Here is a 16,505-nt window from a genome sequence, read left to right as displayed (position 1 = left end):
GAGGGAACCTGGATTTGTGCAGGAAATGGCCCAACTTTATTATCATGCACATTGTGTAAAGAGTTGTCACTTTGGATGGGCTATCACCAGCAGGAGAGTGAATTTGTGTGTGGGGGGGGTGGAGGGTGAGAAAACCTGGATTTGTGCTGGAAATGGCCCACCTGATAATCACTTTAGATAAGCTATTACCAGCAGGACAGTGGGGTGGGAGGAGGTATTTTTTCATATTCTCTGTGTATATAAAGTCTGCTACAGTTTCCACGGCATGCATCCGATGAAGTGAGCTGTAGCTCACGAAAGCTCATGCTCAAATAAATTGGTTAGTCTCTAAGGTGCCACAAGTACTCCTTTTCTTTTTGTGAATACAGACTAACACGGCTGTTACTCTGAAACCTGTAACAGTTTTACAACTACCAACCTTTTTAATTTTGTAGTATCATATAAAGGCTACTTGTAACTTTTTGTTTACTTTAAATTACTTACCTGTGCATTTAATTCTTTAAAGTGGTATATTTTGCTTGTAACAGCTTAGCTACCAAGTACAATTCCTGCAACACAGCTGCCTTACCTTGTGCTTCCTTTACATTGGGATTGTTTAAAGAGGCAGCAAAACATTTGTTTCCATGGTCACCCATTGACCTTTTACACACACACACAGATGGGGACAGACAGATTCACAGACACACACAGAGATGGAGTCTCTCTCTCTCACACACCCCATAGAGAGGGAGACACAGGAAGGATTCTGACACACACACACACACACAGGGAGACACAGACTGATTGAGAGAGACACACACACACACAATGTCTGTGAGCTGTAGCTCACGAAAGCTTATGTTCAAATAAATTGGTTAGTCTCTAAGGTGCCACAAGTACTCCTTTTCTTTTTGCGAATACAGACTAACATGGCTGTTACTCTGAAAAATGCCTGTGGGTCTCCCTCTGTGCAAGACACACACACACAGAAATGGATTCTCTCCCAGACACACACACACACAGGGAAACACACACACAGAGAAGGGTTGTGAGAGAGACACACACAAAGAGGGAAACACAGAGAGGGATTCTCTCTCTCACACATACACAGGGGAACACACAGATGCATTCTCTCTCACACACAGGGAGGGAGACACATACACAGATAGATTCTCTCTCTCACACACACACAGATACATAGACAGTTGGATTCACACATTTCCCTCCCTCCCCGCCACAGAGAGAGGAAGGCATACGAGAGAGAGAGACAGACACACAAGACTGGAGAGAGAGGCATGCAGTGATTCTCACATGAGAGAGAGAGAGACACACACACAAGCCATACACAACAGATACACAGGGTTTCACGGACACTGGCCACACACACAAGAGAGGGAGGGAGACAGAGCCGTTGTATATAGCTGCTATTATACAGACAACAGCAAAAGATGCACACAGGGATTCACATATCTTGGGGAGAGAGAGACACAGACACACACACAACATACAGAGATTCACACACACATATACAAGACAGAGAGAGGGAGACACATGCAGGGATTCACACATACACTGGCCTCACAAGAGAGGCATGCAGTGATATGCAGAGACACACACTAGCCACACACCACAGAGAGGGAGACACACAGCCATACTGCCTACATCCAACATACCCACACCAGAGAGACAAAGACACACACAGGCTATACACACACAAGAGAAAGACACACACAGGCTATACACACAACACCCCCCAGACACCCTCCCCCCCAGAGAGAGACAGGGACACACACCCAGGCTATACACACCACACACACCCCAGAGGCAAAGACACAGACACAGACAGGACAGACACCCCCCCCAGAGACAGAGAGACACACACAGGCTATATACACAACACCCCCCAGAGAGAGACAGAGACACACACCCAGGCTATACGCACCGCACCGCACCACACCCCCCCAGAGACAGACAGACAGAGACACACACAACACCCCCCGAGAGAGAGAGACACACACCCCGCTTCTATATAACACCCCCCCCCCCGACCCGACCCGACCCGACCCGACCCGACCCGACGTTCGCGTCCCCACTGGGCGCGAGCTGGGGAGGGCGGCGCTTCATGACGCGCCGCGGGACGGCGAGCTACGCAGCAAGCGAGCTCGCCTCGGTCTCGCCCCGCGAGTGAATTTAAAGGGCCAGCAGCCCGCGTGGAGCGGGTCAGGGAAATGCCGGGAGTATCACGTGAGGCTGGGTACTGGGTGCACTCTGTTTATTAGTAGCAGCAGATTCGCCCTGTCCGCGATCTCCAGCGGAGACCAGCGCTCGCCGCGTGGGTTGCTGTTGTAGGGGGCACTCAGCTCCCCCACCCCCCGCCACCTGAACGCGGCTCCATCCCGGGGTCTCTGCGTTGAAAGTGCTGCGCCGAAGCGGCAGACATCTTCACCAGGCCACGGCCGCCGCCGCCGTGTGTGTATAAGGAATTCCAGCCGCTGATTCGCTACTAGGCGGAGCAGTCCCCGGAGCGTCCCGCGGCGGCAGCCTGGCTCTGTGAGCAAGCCAGGGCCGCAGAAGCCCCTCCGAGGGCTGCGTGGGGTGAAAGCAGCGCCTCGGGCCCAAGTCCTTGGAGAAAGTGCTGCCGCGGATGGGCAGGTCGCTGGCGCACTCGGCTGGCGGCGGCTTCTCCCGGGTCCGCACCAGTCACGGGCTGCGCTCGGCGGGGGCGGCGGCGGCGGCTTTCCGGGGCGCGGCCTGCTCTGCACCCGCTGCCGGCCGAGCCCAGCCGCGGCCCCTCAGCCAGGCCGGGGAGACCTCGCCGGCCGCTTTGGCGCTGCCGGGTCTCGGCGCGCAGGGCGGGAGCGGCCCGGGCCCAGAGCGGCGGTGCGGGGGAGGGGGCGCCCCGGGAGTAATGCCTCCTGGGCCCGCATGAGGAGGGGAGAGGGAGCGGGAGCCCCTGGGCCCCCCGCACGCCCTGCCTGCCCCGCGAGTGCAGCCATGGAGTGTGTGCAGGTCCCCCCCAGGCAGCCGGGGAGTGCCGCTGAGCGGGACCGGCGGCGGCTGCTGCTGCTGCCGCCCCCGGGGCCGTCGAAGGAAGAGGAGACGCTGGGCGGCTTTGAGCCCTGGGCTGCCTCGCAGGCGGGAGAGGATGCTGCGGGAGGCCACTTGGGGGTGAAACTCCAGGAAAGTTTGGGCATGGCTCTCCTCTCCCATCTGGATGCCGAGATCCTCCCCTCAAAACCCAGCTCACCGGCTTCAGGAAACGCTCCCAGCGGGGAAATGGTGGACCATGCAACTGTGCCCTCTGCAAAGAGGGACTTGAAGGAGCCCGAGGGCTTAGATCTGGGAGAGGAGCGGTTGCAGGGGAAAGAGACTTCTTTGGTCGAGAGCCATCCACTTCAGGAAGCATTGTCAGCGAATGAGGATGCCTCTGGTAACCCTCACTTGGCTGCAGAGAGGAGAAACTTGCCGGAGATGGCAGCTGCCGCCAGAGGATGTCCCGGGGGAAATGAAAAATCTCTACTGCAGGCCCCTCTTTCCCCCTCACAGGAAAAGTTGACATCTCCGCCTTCCAATAACTGTTCTTTGGACTCAGCAGCCCCCAGTCCAGGGGGTGATCAACAAGTGGAGGCTTCTCCACCTTCTGAAGATGGAAAACTCAAGCATGGGGCAAAGCGGGTAACATTTCCCTCGGATGAGGACATAGTGTCTGGATCTCTGGAGCCTAAAGATCCTTGGAGACATGGTAAACTTTCAAAATGCTTTACACTCAATTTTGCTCTTCTCCTGGGGCTGGAAATTGTATATCATGTGAATAATCCTGTTAACTTCACTGAAGGTCTATTCACATGTTAAAGATTTTGCAGAGTTGTTCCCAAACAGGACACACTCTCTTTTTGACATTTGTGGTATAACAGGATACTCAAAGATTACTTTTCTATGAAATGTTTAAATATTAAGCATATTTAAACAAAACTGTGCAGTTTGTTTGAATTCCTAAAAATATATGCATCTGGTACTTTGAGTGTACACATGAACTTTATAAAAATTACAAACAATAATTAGGATCCAGTGGCAAGAACTGAGTGCTGACCTGATATTTATTAGTTATATGCAAACCTTTTAACATTCCTGAACATTCTGCACTGTTTTTAAGCACTTTTCTGATCCAGGTAGGATTGAAGCCTTGAAGTAATATAACCCCGTGTCTGTAGCACACCTTTTTCTCATTGTGTGTCATTTCTACAGCTCCACCGTTTTTAGTAGACCCCATGTTATTTTTCTCCATTTTTTTTGCATCACTGACTTGTGAAATGAGCAAATATGTCCTCCCAGAAATGTAAAGAAACTAGTGATCTCTCCACTAATGCTATGATAAATAATTACAAAGAGATTGCAACTGTTATTTAATGCAAATGTTTATTTGACAGTAACTGTTAATATCTTTAAACAATTTTCAGAAATAATGACTATTAGTAATGCAAAACCAAAGTTCACCTTATAGTGTATATTAAATTTGTATTTTCAGTGCATTTGTCATATTTATCAACCAGATTTTACTTAGTGTTTGCTTTCTGCTTTTACCCAGGTTAATGGAATTCCAAAGTGGCTAAAATAGAATTGCTTCACATATTATTTTCTGGAAATGGATTTTGGGTGTAGCTTTTTGAAGCAGGGATTCAGTTTTTGACAGGATTCTGGTATCTAGTTGCTGAAGTAAAGAATGGTGTGTTCAGTGTCTTAAAAATGACATTTCAAATCAGTGCAAAGGATATTGCATTCTATTATATTCATTAAACCTGGCCACTGGATGGTACTCCTGAAGCTCAAGACATACAGTAACTTTTTCTCAATGGAAATAAGGTTCATTTGTTTTTAATGTGGTATGTGAGAGGTGTGTCATTGTCTAGAGACTGTCTCTACCCATTGTGCTCAAAGTGATAAGTGCACAAAGGGTTAATTCTGTCAGCATTTCTGACTAATGAAACAGTTGGAGTCTTATAGTAATCTCTGGACTTCATAAAGTTCAACTACCGTACATCTTAATGAACATATTGGGCATTTTAGAGCAGTTAAAGATGTGGGTTTGTATGTGTGGTGAGGGCATGACAGAAAGAGGTGTGGGTCATCCAGGATAGTGATGGTACTGAAAGTATCAGGTCAAATTAATCTCTGAATTTGGTCATTGTTCTTAATGGTTTGTATCCTTGTAATTACTTTTCTAATAAATTTACTGAATACACAAGAAGTTGTATATACATGGGAGGACCATGTCTATACCAGCAGGACAGTGGGGTGGGAGGAGGTATTTTTTCATATTTTCTGTGTATATAAAGTCTGCTGCAGTTTCCACGGCATGCATCCGATGAAGTGAGCTGTAGCTCACGAAAGCTCATGCTCAAATAAATTGGTTAGTCTCTAAGGTGCCACAAGTACTCCTTTTCTTTATGGGAGGAAGAAATATTTAAGACTTCAGTCTTCCCTCCTCTTTATATAGCTAAATGTTTTAGTATAACTCATCTTTTGAAAATTGAATCTAACCTTTGGCAAGAGTGGTGATAGACTTCACTTCATTTCAGGCATAAGAAAATCTGAAGCTCTTGTGTAAATCTGATAAGATTTTTGGAATATAAATGGATCAGTTTGCTTTGTAGTAACAGGCTTACATTTACATTTAAAATATTTTAATGTATACTGCAGTTATTGTAGCAATGTGTGTAAAGTAATGCACTTGTTTAACAGAATGTTACCAGTGAGCTAAATACGTTTTTAAATGTTTTACTTGTAATGGCTTTATCACATGCAATTATTAGGATAAGGTACATTCTAGTCTCCTAAGGCTTTGGTCCAACTAACTTCTGTAGCTGACTTGTTGTGCTTGGCAAAACTGAACACAGGAAATTGATTGTGTTTAATTGAACCTCCTTGAAGACAGAGCACACAATGAATATGTGTGGACAGGACCCTTGTACAACTGGGTTGCTTCACTCCAGAGAAATGACTTACAAGTGTGAATGAGCCTCAGTACTTTTAATTGTACATCTATTATACAATTGGGGTGCATGTTTATAGGTCATATTGGCTACTAATTATGTGATGGCTTTTACTAGGCAGCTTGATTTAATGCGGTTGAATTTAGTTCAACCTTGTTAACAATCAATGCTTCAAATGGTTCTAAATCCACATGCATATTCAAATTATCTTGAAATCTGCTGTACCTCATCAGGGCCTGAGGGTAGGGTTAGTGGGCTCATTTGGTTCAGAGGTTCCATTCAGACACTCCTCTGCCCCAACACTGGAGCTTGGACCATGGGACTAGTGTGCACCAAACCGATTTATTAGCGGTTCTGTCTGGTTCTATAAATTGGCACACATCAGGGTCTGTGGCAGGGGTGGGCAAACTTTTTGGCCCAAAGGCCACATCAGGGTTGTGAAACTGTACGGAGGGCTAGGTAGGGAAGGCTGTGCCTCCTCAAATTGCTTGGCCTCTGCCCCCTCCCACTTCCTGACCCCTGACTGCCCCCCTCAGAACCCCTGACCCATCCAACACCCCTGATCCTTGTCCCCTTACTGCTTCCTCCTGGGACTCCCGCTCCTAACCGAAGCCTGGTACCCCACCCCCTATCCGACCCCCCCAGTCCCTTTCCCCTGACTGCCCTGACCCCTATCCACACCCCCACCCCCTGATGGGCCCCCTGGGACTCCCATGCCTATCCAACTGCCCCTTTTCCCTGTCACCTGACTGTCCATCCCCTACAGAACCTCCACTCCATCCAACCCCCCTGCTCCCTGTACCCTGACTGTCCCGCCCCCTGTCCACCCCTCCCACCCCCCCGGGACTCCCACGCCTGTCCAACCTCCCCTGCTCCCTGTCCCCTGACCGCCCCATCCAGCTGTCCCCTGACTGCTCCATGGGACCCGGCAGGAGCGGTGGGCCAGAGCGCGGGTGGTGCAGCAAGCTGAGGCTGGGGGACAGCAGGGGAGGGGCCTGGGGCTAGCCTCACTGGCTGGGAGCTCAAGGGCTGGGCAGGACAGTCCCACGGGCCCCAGTTTGCCCACCTCTAATCTATGGGCTACATGTACCTAGGTAGGGAAGAGATTTTTGATAGACAGTCCTTCCCTTGTGAGGTTTCCAAGAATGATTGCTGTGCGCATGAATAATCTCTGATGTGATTCTCTTTGGGCTAAAAGGCTTTAAAGGAAGTTCTTTCACAAGTTTTGCCCCAAGAGCTGAGCTTTTATTTTGAAAAGTTGATTTTTTAGATGGTTTTTTTTTTTAGTGCTCTAAAATTGACATGCCTGCTCATATTGTTTTGAAAATGGCTATGCCTCATCAGGGTGAGTCACTCTTAACTCTGCATTAATGAAGTTTTTTGGCAGTAAGTTGTATAAACACTACTCCTGGTAGTGTCAGCAACATAAGCCCTAAAGCTAGATCTCTAACAGAAGAGTTTGGGGAAGACAAAGATAAACAAAAGGAATGGGATGAAGACCTGGGCCAGTTTCTTGTGGAAAGCTTTTTTTTGTACGTTGTTTGTCAGCTTCCCTTTCAGTTACATTTTGACTTTTTAAATCTTTGGAAACTATAGGAAAACTGATGGGACAATGTGGGGTGTTTTTCTGAGAGAATTTGCTCTAACAATATATGGAAACACTAACATAATTGTGTTTGGTTTTTTGATTGAGTAATTTCGAAGTCGACTTGCTCATCTAATTTTTCCTTAATATTTAAGTCTTCCTTTCCCGTTTCTTTATATCCCAATTTCCATTACTAAAGAAATGGGTGCTTTAAGCACTGACAATTTATAATCCTCCAAGAATGACTTCTTTGAGGACCAACCCTTCCCTCCTCCATAAAATTTGATAGCTAATGTAATTACTTTAAAATGTTTACTTAGGCTTGTGGAATCGGATAGATCCATCCACCATGTATAAACCATGTGAGCTAGGTTTGGGGTGAACAGAAGCAAACCTGCTATTTCAGTCTAGGGCAGCCAAATACTAGCAGGGAGGGATAGCTCAGTGGTTTGGGCATTGGCTTGCTAAACCGAGGGTTGTGAGTTCAATCCTTGAGGGGGCCATTTAGGGATCTGGGGCAAAAATTGGGGCTTGGTCCTGCTTTGAGCAGGGGGTTGGACTCCTGAGGTCCTTTCTAACCCTGATATTCTATTAATCTGTTCTGTGATTCTAGGTGTTTCTGCTAAAATGATTAATAGTGAAATGGGGTGGATTTGATTTAAATCAATTTGATTTAAAATCACTAGTCAGGAAGACTTGGTTTAATCATGGATTTCTACATAAAAGTGCATTCTTGTTGGTTGTTATAACCTTAGTACATAGTCTTTACAACTCAGAGATGTAAGTTTCATTTTTAAAAGGTACATACAATACATTCTTAAAGTGATTTATTTTGAAAACTTTTCAGATTAGTTTTACAGCTATATCAGAAAATAAATGAATGATTGTTTTTTTCATTTACCAAAGGTAATTGAAGCAGTTCATCTCCCAATGACTTCATAAATATCTATCTCTCCAATTCAACAGGTTAATCATTAATATTTGGAGGATTTTCTTTCCATGCTGTATTAGGAGGAGAAGATCACCAGACAGACATTTAAATTGTTTTATTTAACTAAAACAACAACATTATGTATTCTGGTTTTTTTCTTCAACAGCAAACACACATTTTAACAAAACAAGCTATGCATTTTTGAATTTAGTTAAACATTCAAGTTTTTTACAATCAGGTTTGTTTTTGTTACAATTGTTTTAAACTAAAATATATAAATAGTTGATTTAATTTGTTGGGTTTTTTAAAAAATGTCAGCCAGGTCAGCATGGGAAACTTAAAATATTGGCTCCTGCAGCTAACTCAGTCATCTTCACTTTCATTTTCCTGTTTGTTCATAATCTGGAAAAGAAAAACAAGCTTTCCTGCTTTTTCAGGTCCCAAATGATTTCTCAATTTGGAATGAATTAGTCCAAAGGAAGAAAATATTTTTTCTATACTAGCAGAAGAAGCTACTGCTGTTAAGTGAGATTATCACTTCAACAGTCTCTGAATCCAAGTGCTTAAGTGACTTCCATCAGTTCACTGGTGTGACTTTCTTTAAAATATCATCATGAAACATATATTTCTTGAATGGTTCTTATTCCCAAACTGGGTCTGTTTTATGGACTGCTGCTTTTATAGGTTTTCCCTTCTAGTGAGAGAATGGTATGGTAGATCTCAAATCAATGAAGGCTACACTCAGAAAGACCTCAAGACTTCTGGAATATGTCTCTCAAACAGTTTCCCTTTTGTTTCTACTGCCTGTCCCTTGCTTCTCACATTTATCTCCAGACTTCTTCTCCTTGTCCAGATCTATTCCGCCCCTAACAATCTTCTATTCATTGAACTTTTTGAAACTTTGCACTTTTAGAGAGAGGTAAGGGATTGACTCTGTGTACACAAAATTGCACAGGGACAATAGGGTTGAGGTCTGTTATTTCTCACCTATATATTTGTTTATTTTAAAACATTTTTGCTGTTAACAGGCATGTTACCTCTGGAGACACAAATCCACAGTTTGAGAACTGCAAAACTAAGCATCTCTGATGGTATCTTCTAGACTGAGCACTGAGTCCCATTAGGTAGATAGAAATATTAACCTAAATAATCTATATAGAAGCCCCTGGAACCCCATAAGATTGGGTCCCTAATCCATGAACTATTGGAACTGCTTTACAAAACTTTTCTTAAACATTACACAAATATATTCTCATACTATAGAATTAAAATTTATAATCCCTATTCCATGATGAGATATCTTTGGGCTATAATGTACCTTAATTAAAACTGTCTTTAGATATGTTTTTTCCTCAAAGCATTTTATCAAAAAAATCCGATTTAAAAAAAAAAAGATCTTTTTTTTATTTTTTATTTTTAAAAATCATTTATTTTTATCCACCCTGGAAATAGTAATGTCAGTGGTTCAAGTTGTCAACAGAAGACTTCAATATGAATTCCCTACTGAACTTGGGCAATTCGCGTCTTGGAACTATTGTCCAAGTCTTACTCATGGGGAAATGCCGCACCAAAAAGTTAAAAATTCTGCACACAATATTTTAAAATTCTGCATATTCTTTTGTAAAAATAACAGAATATAATCACACAAATTTGGGATGTAAAATGTTAACTGGTTAACCGATTAACCGATAAGCATCCTTGTTATCGGTAAGGTATTCCTGTTGATGTTTAACCTGAGCTGCGAGACTCTGCCACTGGCCCTGCCCCCGGGGTTCCTGCGCAGGGCGGCAGCAGAGCTGTGTGGGGCCGGCAATGAGCGGAGTACCTGGGCACAGGGCTGGCAGCTGTCATCCAGGGTGTGGGGCGGAAGTGGAGCCTAATGGTTAAACGTTTAACCAGTAGACTCTTAGTAGTTTAAACGTTTACTTTTTTAAAATGCTATTTACATCCCTAACACCAGTTTCAATTTTTTTGGTAATTTATTTCAAAATATCTGTCAGCAAGTATGTCTGTAACAATACAGATGACAACAAAAATTCAGGAAATGTTTTTTGACAAATAGATTCCTTTCTAGGCATATTAATACAGAACTCTGAGTAATAATTCATTTAAACTACAATACAGAACTGTATTTCCCGCATCCCCCCAGAAGCAATGCAAAGGCTTGGGGGAGTCGGGGTAATGGAGTAGCTGCAGGAGAGGGAAGTAATTGCTGGAAAGGAGCCTGGGTCTGAACTTGGAGGGTTGTTGAGTATGGGTGGGGAAAAGTATGGAACAGGTTTTTTTTTTTTTTGGGGGGGGGGGGGAATAGGAAAGGATTGTTAGGGAGCTTCCCCCATGCATACCCTGACTGACCTCTAGCCTCTCCCATTCAGTCAATCCCATGTGTCCTTGCAGCTCCTTCCCCATATGTCTGTGCCCTCACTCAGCCACCCCCTGTGGCCCTGCACTTCCATTCCCATTCAGCCCCTACCCCGGTCTGTCCTCCCCCACTAGCCTTTATGAGCCCCTGTCTGTGGCCCTCTTCTCCCCCAACAGTCCCATACTGTATCCCCTGTCTCCTGACCTGGCCTGACAGGCATTGTGAAGAAGGCACTGCAGGTTCTTTTTCTTCCTTAGCTGGCAGGACAGTGTTCTGTTCAAGTGCCACAGCGTTCTATGGTGGGCAAAAGCAGAACTACAGAACTTTCCAGCAGAAGCTATTTTCTGTGAAAAAATTAAATATGAACGGCATATTAATTATGCACGTGTGCAGTGGCGCAGAATTCCCACAGAAGCAAAGTCTGCAGAGAAACAATACAGCACCAAGGTCATGTTCAGATGGTTCTTTGTAACCATTGGGATAACTATTTAGAAATTCATCTAAAGAATTAAATTCTGTGGGGAATTCTGTGGTAAAATCTTAATCTGAATCATGGTGCATATTTCCCAAGACATTTAAGGAGACTTTTCTTTTTAAACAGTTCATTAAAAAAAGGAACTCTAGCGTAAACCTCTTTCATACTGATGTATCAGAAGGTCAGTTTCTTTTAGTGACTTATGTACTTGTGGCACCTTAGAGACTAACAAATTATTAAAGCATAAGCTTTCGTGAGCTACAGCTCACTTCATCTCTAAGGTGCCACAAGCACTCCTTTTCTTTTTACGGATACAGACTAACATGGCCGCTTCTCTGAAACCTGTTATGTACTGATAATGTAGTGGTTGTGTAGGTGAATCTAGAGTCCATAACTAGAGACCTTCTTTTCTGATTCCCAGAGGTTTGTAGCATATCTTGTTGAGTTGGTTCTTTTCTGCAAAATAGAACTTTTAATTTGTTTTTATACATGGAAATTATGTAACTAAAATGTGTCCATGCAGTGTATTTTAAAAATTGCATACAGATTCCAAAATTTCATTATCTAAAATTGTCTTGGCTGTAGTAAAATTAGACTTTTGGGGAGCAAAGGTAATCTGATTCAAACAAAATAAATGTTATGCACAACATATCTTGTCTGCCAAAGCTCTTCTAGGTACTGCTCATATCTTTGTAGGGAAATAAAAAGAGATTCCTTGAAGACCAGATCTTCTCAGATTCAGCATATCTCATTGTTCTCTGATCTTCTTGGCAGACAGCATGTCAAGAACAGAGCCTCTAGTCTCAAGTGTCTCATGTCACCCTTTCTCACTTAGCAGCCTTTGTGTACTTTTCATGTTTCTCTGTTTATTTTACTATCTAACTCCCCGCCCCTCAAAGAGCTGTGCCCTGGTGTTTTTTGTAGACCGAGATGCACTGCTTGTCTCATGCCATATCTGATATCTTTCAAAAGTCCTTCATCATAATAATTAACTTGGCTAAATGGTTCAGGTTCCTGTTTTTCTGTATACATTGCATGTTTTTTCCAGATGAGCTCTCCCCCATTCCATCTGCTCACTGTTCTAACCTAAGAATCATACTTTTGCAGGTTAATTGTCCTGCCTGGAAGTGTTTAATCTAAAATCCAGCTCGCAGCCTACCTTATGTTTGAGTTTAAAAGAGAGAGGTCTCATAAGAAATAACTTTCTTAACACTAATTCTGGTCTATATGAACAGTCAGATTAATCCTCATCTTTGAGCTCCTCCTTTCAAAAACTAACTTTGAGTGGCTTAACTCAGTGGCTCTCAACCTTTCCAGACTACTGTACCCCTTTCAGGAGTCTGATTTGTCTTGTATACCCCAGGTTTCACCTCACACAAACGTGACTTGCTTACAAAATCAAACCTAAAAATATAAGTGTCACAGCACACTATTACTGAAAAATGACTTTGCTAGTGCCTTTTATGTAGCCTGTTGTAAAACTAGGCAAATATCTAGATGAGTTGATGTACCCCCGAAAAACCTCTGCGTACCCCTGATTGAGAACCACTGGCCTAACTGATCACAACTGCATTGCATGTGGTAGCAAGGTGGGTTTTCATGTAGTTAAGAGGCCTCCTGTTTTCTAGTTTGTATTCAAATGATTCTAAATTCTGCAGCAAGGTTCCCTTGGAGGTATAGCACTATGGTGCCGTAGAATGGAAGTCTGAGGTAGCATTTAAATTAAAAAAACAAACTAACAAGCCTTTATTTTCCTACTGAATTCAAAATATAGTCAGCGTAATAAACCTCTCTATTTTAAATCATTTTTATGCTATCACAGGAATCTTCTTTCAAAGTTTGTGGACACTTTCCTGTAAACTTGGAACTTTTTGGTAAGTTAGGAGGGAGGGGTTTGACACCCAGAAAGGGGTGGAAGTTTTGGAATTGTAGAATAAACATATTAGCTTGTCTTTTTTTTTATTGATTATCTCAGTTTTTTTAACTCTGGCATCTAGAGTCCTGTCATTATGTTTCAGAGTAAACACAGAATTTTCTATATTCTGTGAATTGGATGGGGGTTGCCTGTAGCCACCTTAATTGGTTTTTCACTAAATTTTTCATACGTTTTAATTTTACCAGAGCACGGTTTAACAATACTTAATTAATACCTTAGAAAATTAGTAGAAAAAAAGGAAAATAAGTGAAAATCTAGAGACCTAGAAAGTGAGGGAATTAGAATGGGATGGGGAAGAAATCAAAGGAAGACAAATTAGCTTGCATAATATGGATTTACAGAAAGATGTGGTTAGAGGGCTTTTATGGTGAAAATGTCTTGTCACATCTTCCAGGAGCGGGAGAGCAAGCCCAAATTGTTCAGAGAGGATGGCGTTTTTCCCCACTATGAGGGTAGATGTTAAATCTTGCTCTTTTTTTTTAGCAAGGAGGATGTGGCTCTTTTGTAATGCCTCAGTCTGATTATTTTGTGTAAATCAGGAGTGGTGAAGATACTTTTTGGGAGAGGAGGATACGAGAAGGGGTTATCCTCATTCAGGAAGCAATAGTAAACTTCAGCAGAGGGCAATGGAGTAGTTAAATGCTTCTGAGGTGAAAGGAGCTATCATGAGACAGGACCAAAGGATATGTGATAAATTGGTGATCCTGTCTACTAGCTGGTGTCCTCTGTAATCTGTTCATTTTTTTTTGTTTTGGGTTTGATAGAAGTGGAGCACGCTATATGCTGCACCAATTAGTTTCCAAGCTTCATCCCCAGGACAGTTCCAAGCTATTAATTACATTATCCTGTGTAGGAGGGAGGAGGAATAGAAGACTCATAACAGTGGTCAGCTATGGCTGAATGGCTTGTGTGGGCATCCACGTACTTGGGAGGTACATTGCCTGAGTGAGGAGGTAATGGGTTCAAGGGATGCTCACATACTATTTATTCCATAGGATCCCTGCCTCACTTAAAATATGGGGGGGGTGTGGACAGTACTTAGAATGAAGGAATCTGTTTGTAGGACCCTGTTTCTTTTGTTACAAAATTGGAAAGTATGGAGAATGAGGTAGTGGAATGTAGGAAGGAGAATTATTTCCTTGTTGTCCCCCCACTTGCATCACTCTTCTGTCTTTTACTTTGTCAACTTCTTGAGGCAGAGACTGTCTTATATGTTCGATCAGCGTCTGGCACAATGGGGTGCTGGTCTGTTACTAGGGTACCTGTGCATTATTGCAATACAAATAAAGAATGGTTTAGTCAGTTGAATGCCATCCTGGAGAACTGAATTCTATCGCTGCCTCTGCCACAGTGTTCCTGTTTGTTGCTGGGCAAATCACTTAGATCAGTTTTTTCTCGGGTAGTCAATTGAATGTATACTCATTTTGTGACCTTTGGGCCCGATTTTGTGTGTGTGTAAGGACTGAGCGTGCACAGCTGAAACTGAATTTGATGGGAACTGTTGATGCTCAGCACCTTTGGCAGTAAGGCAGTGTGGTCTGGAGGAATAAGCATATGGGGTGGGAATCAGACATTGGACTAGAGACATTAGTTAATCCTCCCAACACTCCTGCGTATGTGTTACTACCCCATTTTACAGATGTGGAAACCTACAGAAAGACTGATTTTCCACAGGCCACTAGTTGAGTTAACAGCAAAAGTAGATTTCAGACTCAGGGACTCCTGATTCCCACCCTGTATGCTTGTGCTTATCCTCAAACGATGAGGATAAAAAGAAATTTTACAACTGTTTCAGAACAACATCGGTCCTGTGAATTGAATGAGGAAGGGGATACTGTGGAAAAAATGTGATGATGTAATTAAAGACTTTATCATAAAGTGTACGCACCCGGCACAGAATTAAGACTGCACAAGCAACTTAAATCTGGTATTTCCTAATTCTTGAGTGTTGGACTTTAACTGATGTTAAGTTTTTAGATTTCATGATTGGACACACTTCTAGTTATATACAACTTTTCTACTTGGGTAGGATTATTTTCCTGTTTTCTGTAACTAAGTATTCTCTAAAGTCATATATTTGACACTCAGGTGTATGGGTAATTGAAGTCTGAGTGCCCTATCCTGTGTATGATAGTGAGTCCACAAAAAGATGATCTGTTAGTTGACTTGGGGACACAGTTTCAGTTGCTAAACTTCAGTTATAATTACTAAATCCCATCCTGTCAATTAATGTAACTTTTCATGCATTTTGATTTTTCTCTTCATCACACTTGTGCATAGACTAGTTTGGATAAAAAATTAGTCTTAAATTAATTTTTGATTTAAATTGGCTTGGTTTTTAATTTACATGCTACTAGTTCTTTACTCTGTAGTCTTAAGTTGCTAATGTGGATGCCTTGCAATTGTTTAATTTCTTAATTGTTTGTAGAATTTCAGTTCTTTGCAGATCATAAGGACCATAGGGACCATTTATGATCCTCTATTTCAGGGGTGGGCAAACTTTTTAGCCTGAGGGCCACATCGGGGTTGTGAAATGGTATGGAGGGCCGGGTAGGGAAGAGTGTGCCTCCCCAAACAGCCTGTCCCCCGCTTCCTATCCGCCTCTCCCACTTCCCAACCCCCCATTCTCCTTGTCCCCCCCGGACCTCACACCCTATCCAACTCCCCCCTGACAGGCCCCCCAGGACTCCCACGCCTATCCAACCCCCCTGCCTCCTGTCCCCTGACTGCCCCCTGGGACCTCCATCCATGACTGCCCCCCCAGGACCCAACCCCCTGTCCAACTCCCTCTGTCTCCTGACACCCTCCCTCCCTCCCCCCCATCCAACTGCTCCCTGTCCTGACTGCCCCCTGGGACCTCCTGCCCCTTATCCAACACCTGCCCCCCCCCCCCCGCTTACCCTTACCAGGCCGCTCAGAGCGGCAGGAGAGGCTTATTTGAAAGCCTGGGAGGTGGACGGGCGCAAGCCGCGCTGCCTGCGCAGCGGCATGGCTGCAGGGGATGGGGGATAGCAGGGGAGGGGCTGGGGGCAGCCTCCCCGGCCGGGAACTCAGAGGACAGGCAGGACAGTCCCGCGGTCCATAGTTTGTCCACCCCTGCTCTAGTTTGAGCTCCTGAATAATACAGGCCAGAGAACTTCCAAGTAATTTCCTGCATCAAGCCCATCATCTTCTGTTCTGAGCTATAATATTTCTTTTAGAAAGAGAGATCCAGTCTTGGTCTGTATGACTGCTCTTTTTTTTTTTT

The 16,505-nt window shown here is 43.9% G+C and overlaps 1 protein-coding gene and 1 long non-coding RNA gene across 4 annotated transcripts in view; both read left to right on the top strand.

The window, feature by feature from the left end:
- Positions 1-2,249: 2,249 nt before the first annotated feature.
- The window catches only part of PPP1R37 (protein phosphatase 1 regulatory subunit 37), a 171,084-nt gene continuing 156,828 nt past the window's right edge, over positions 2,250-16,505 (top strand). Inside the window, exon 1 of one of the 3 annotated variants that reach the window (XM_073321860.2) lies at positions 2,250-3,721. In XM_073321860.2, coding sequence (XP_073177961.1) covers positions 2,905-3,721 — 817 coding nt within the window. In that variant the 5' untranslated portion in view covers positions 2,250-2,904. The remainder of the gene's footprint in view (positions 3,722-16,505) is intronic. The other 2 variants (XM_078850218.1, XM_073321861.2) reach the window with 2 other exon arrangements.
- Positions 11,426-13,927, top strand: LOC140902076 (uncharacterized). The gene is made up of 2 exons (XR_012156004.1): positions 11,426-11,517; positions 11,604-13,927. It is a non-coding gene; the product is annotated as an uncharacterized LOC140902076 (long non-coding RNA).

The sequence above is a fragment of the Lepidochelys kempii genome, chromosome 23 (genome assembly GCF_965140285.1).
Source record: "Lepidochelys kempii isolate rLepKem1 chromosome 23, rLepKem1.hap1, whole genome shotgun sequence".
NCBI lineage: Eukaryota > Metazoa > Chordata > Testudines > Cheloniidae > Lepidochelys > Lepidochelys kempii.
This window is presented reverse-complemented; position numbering and strand designations above follow the sequence as displayed.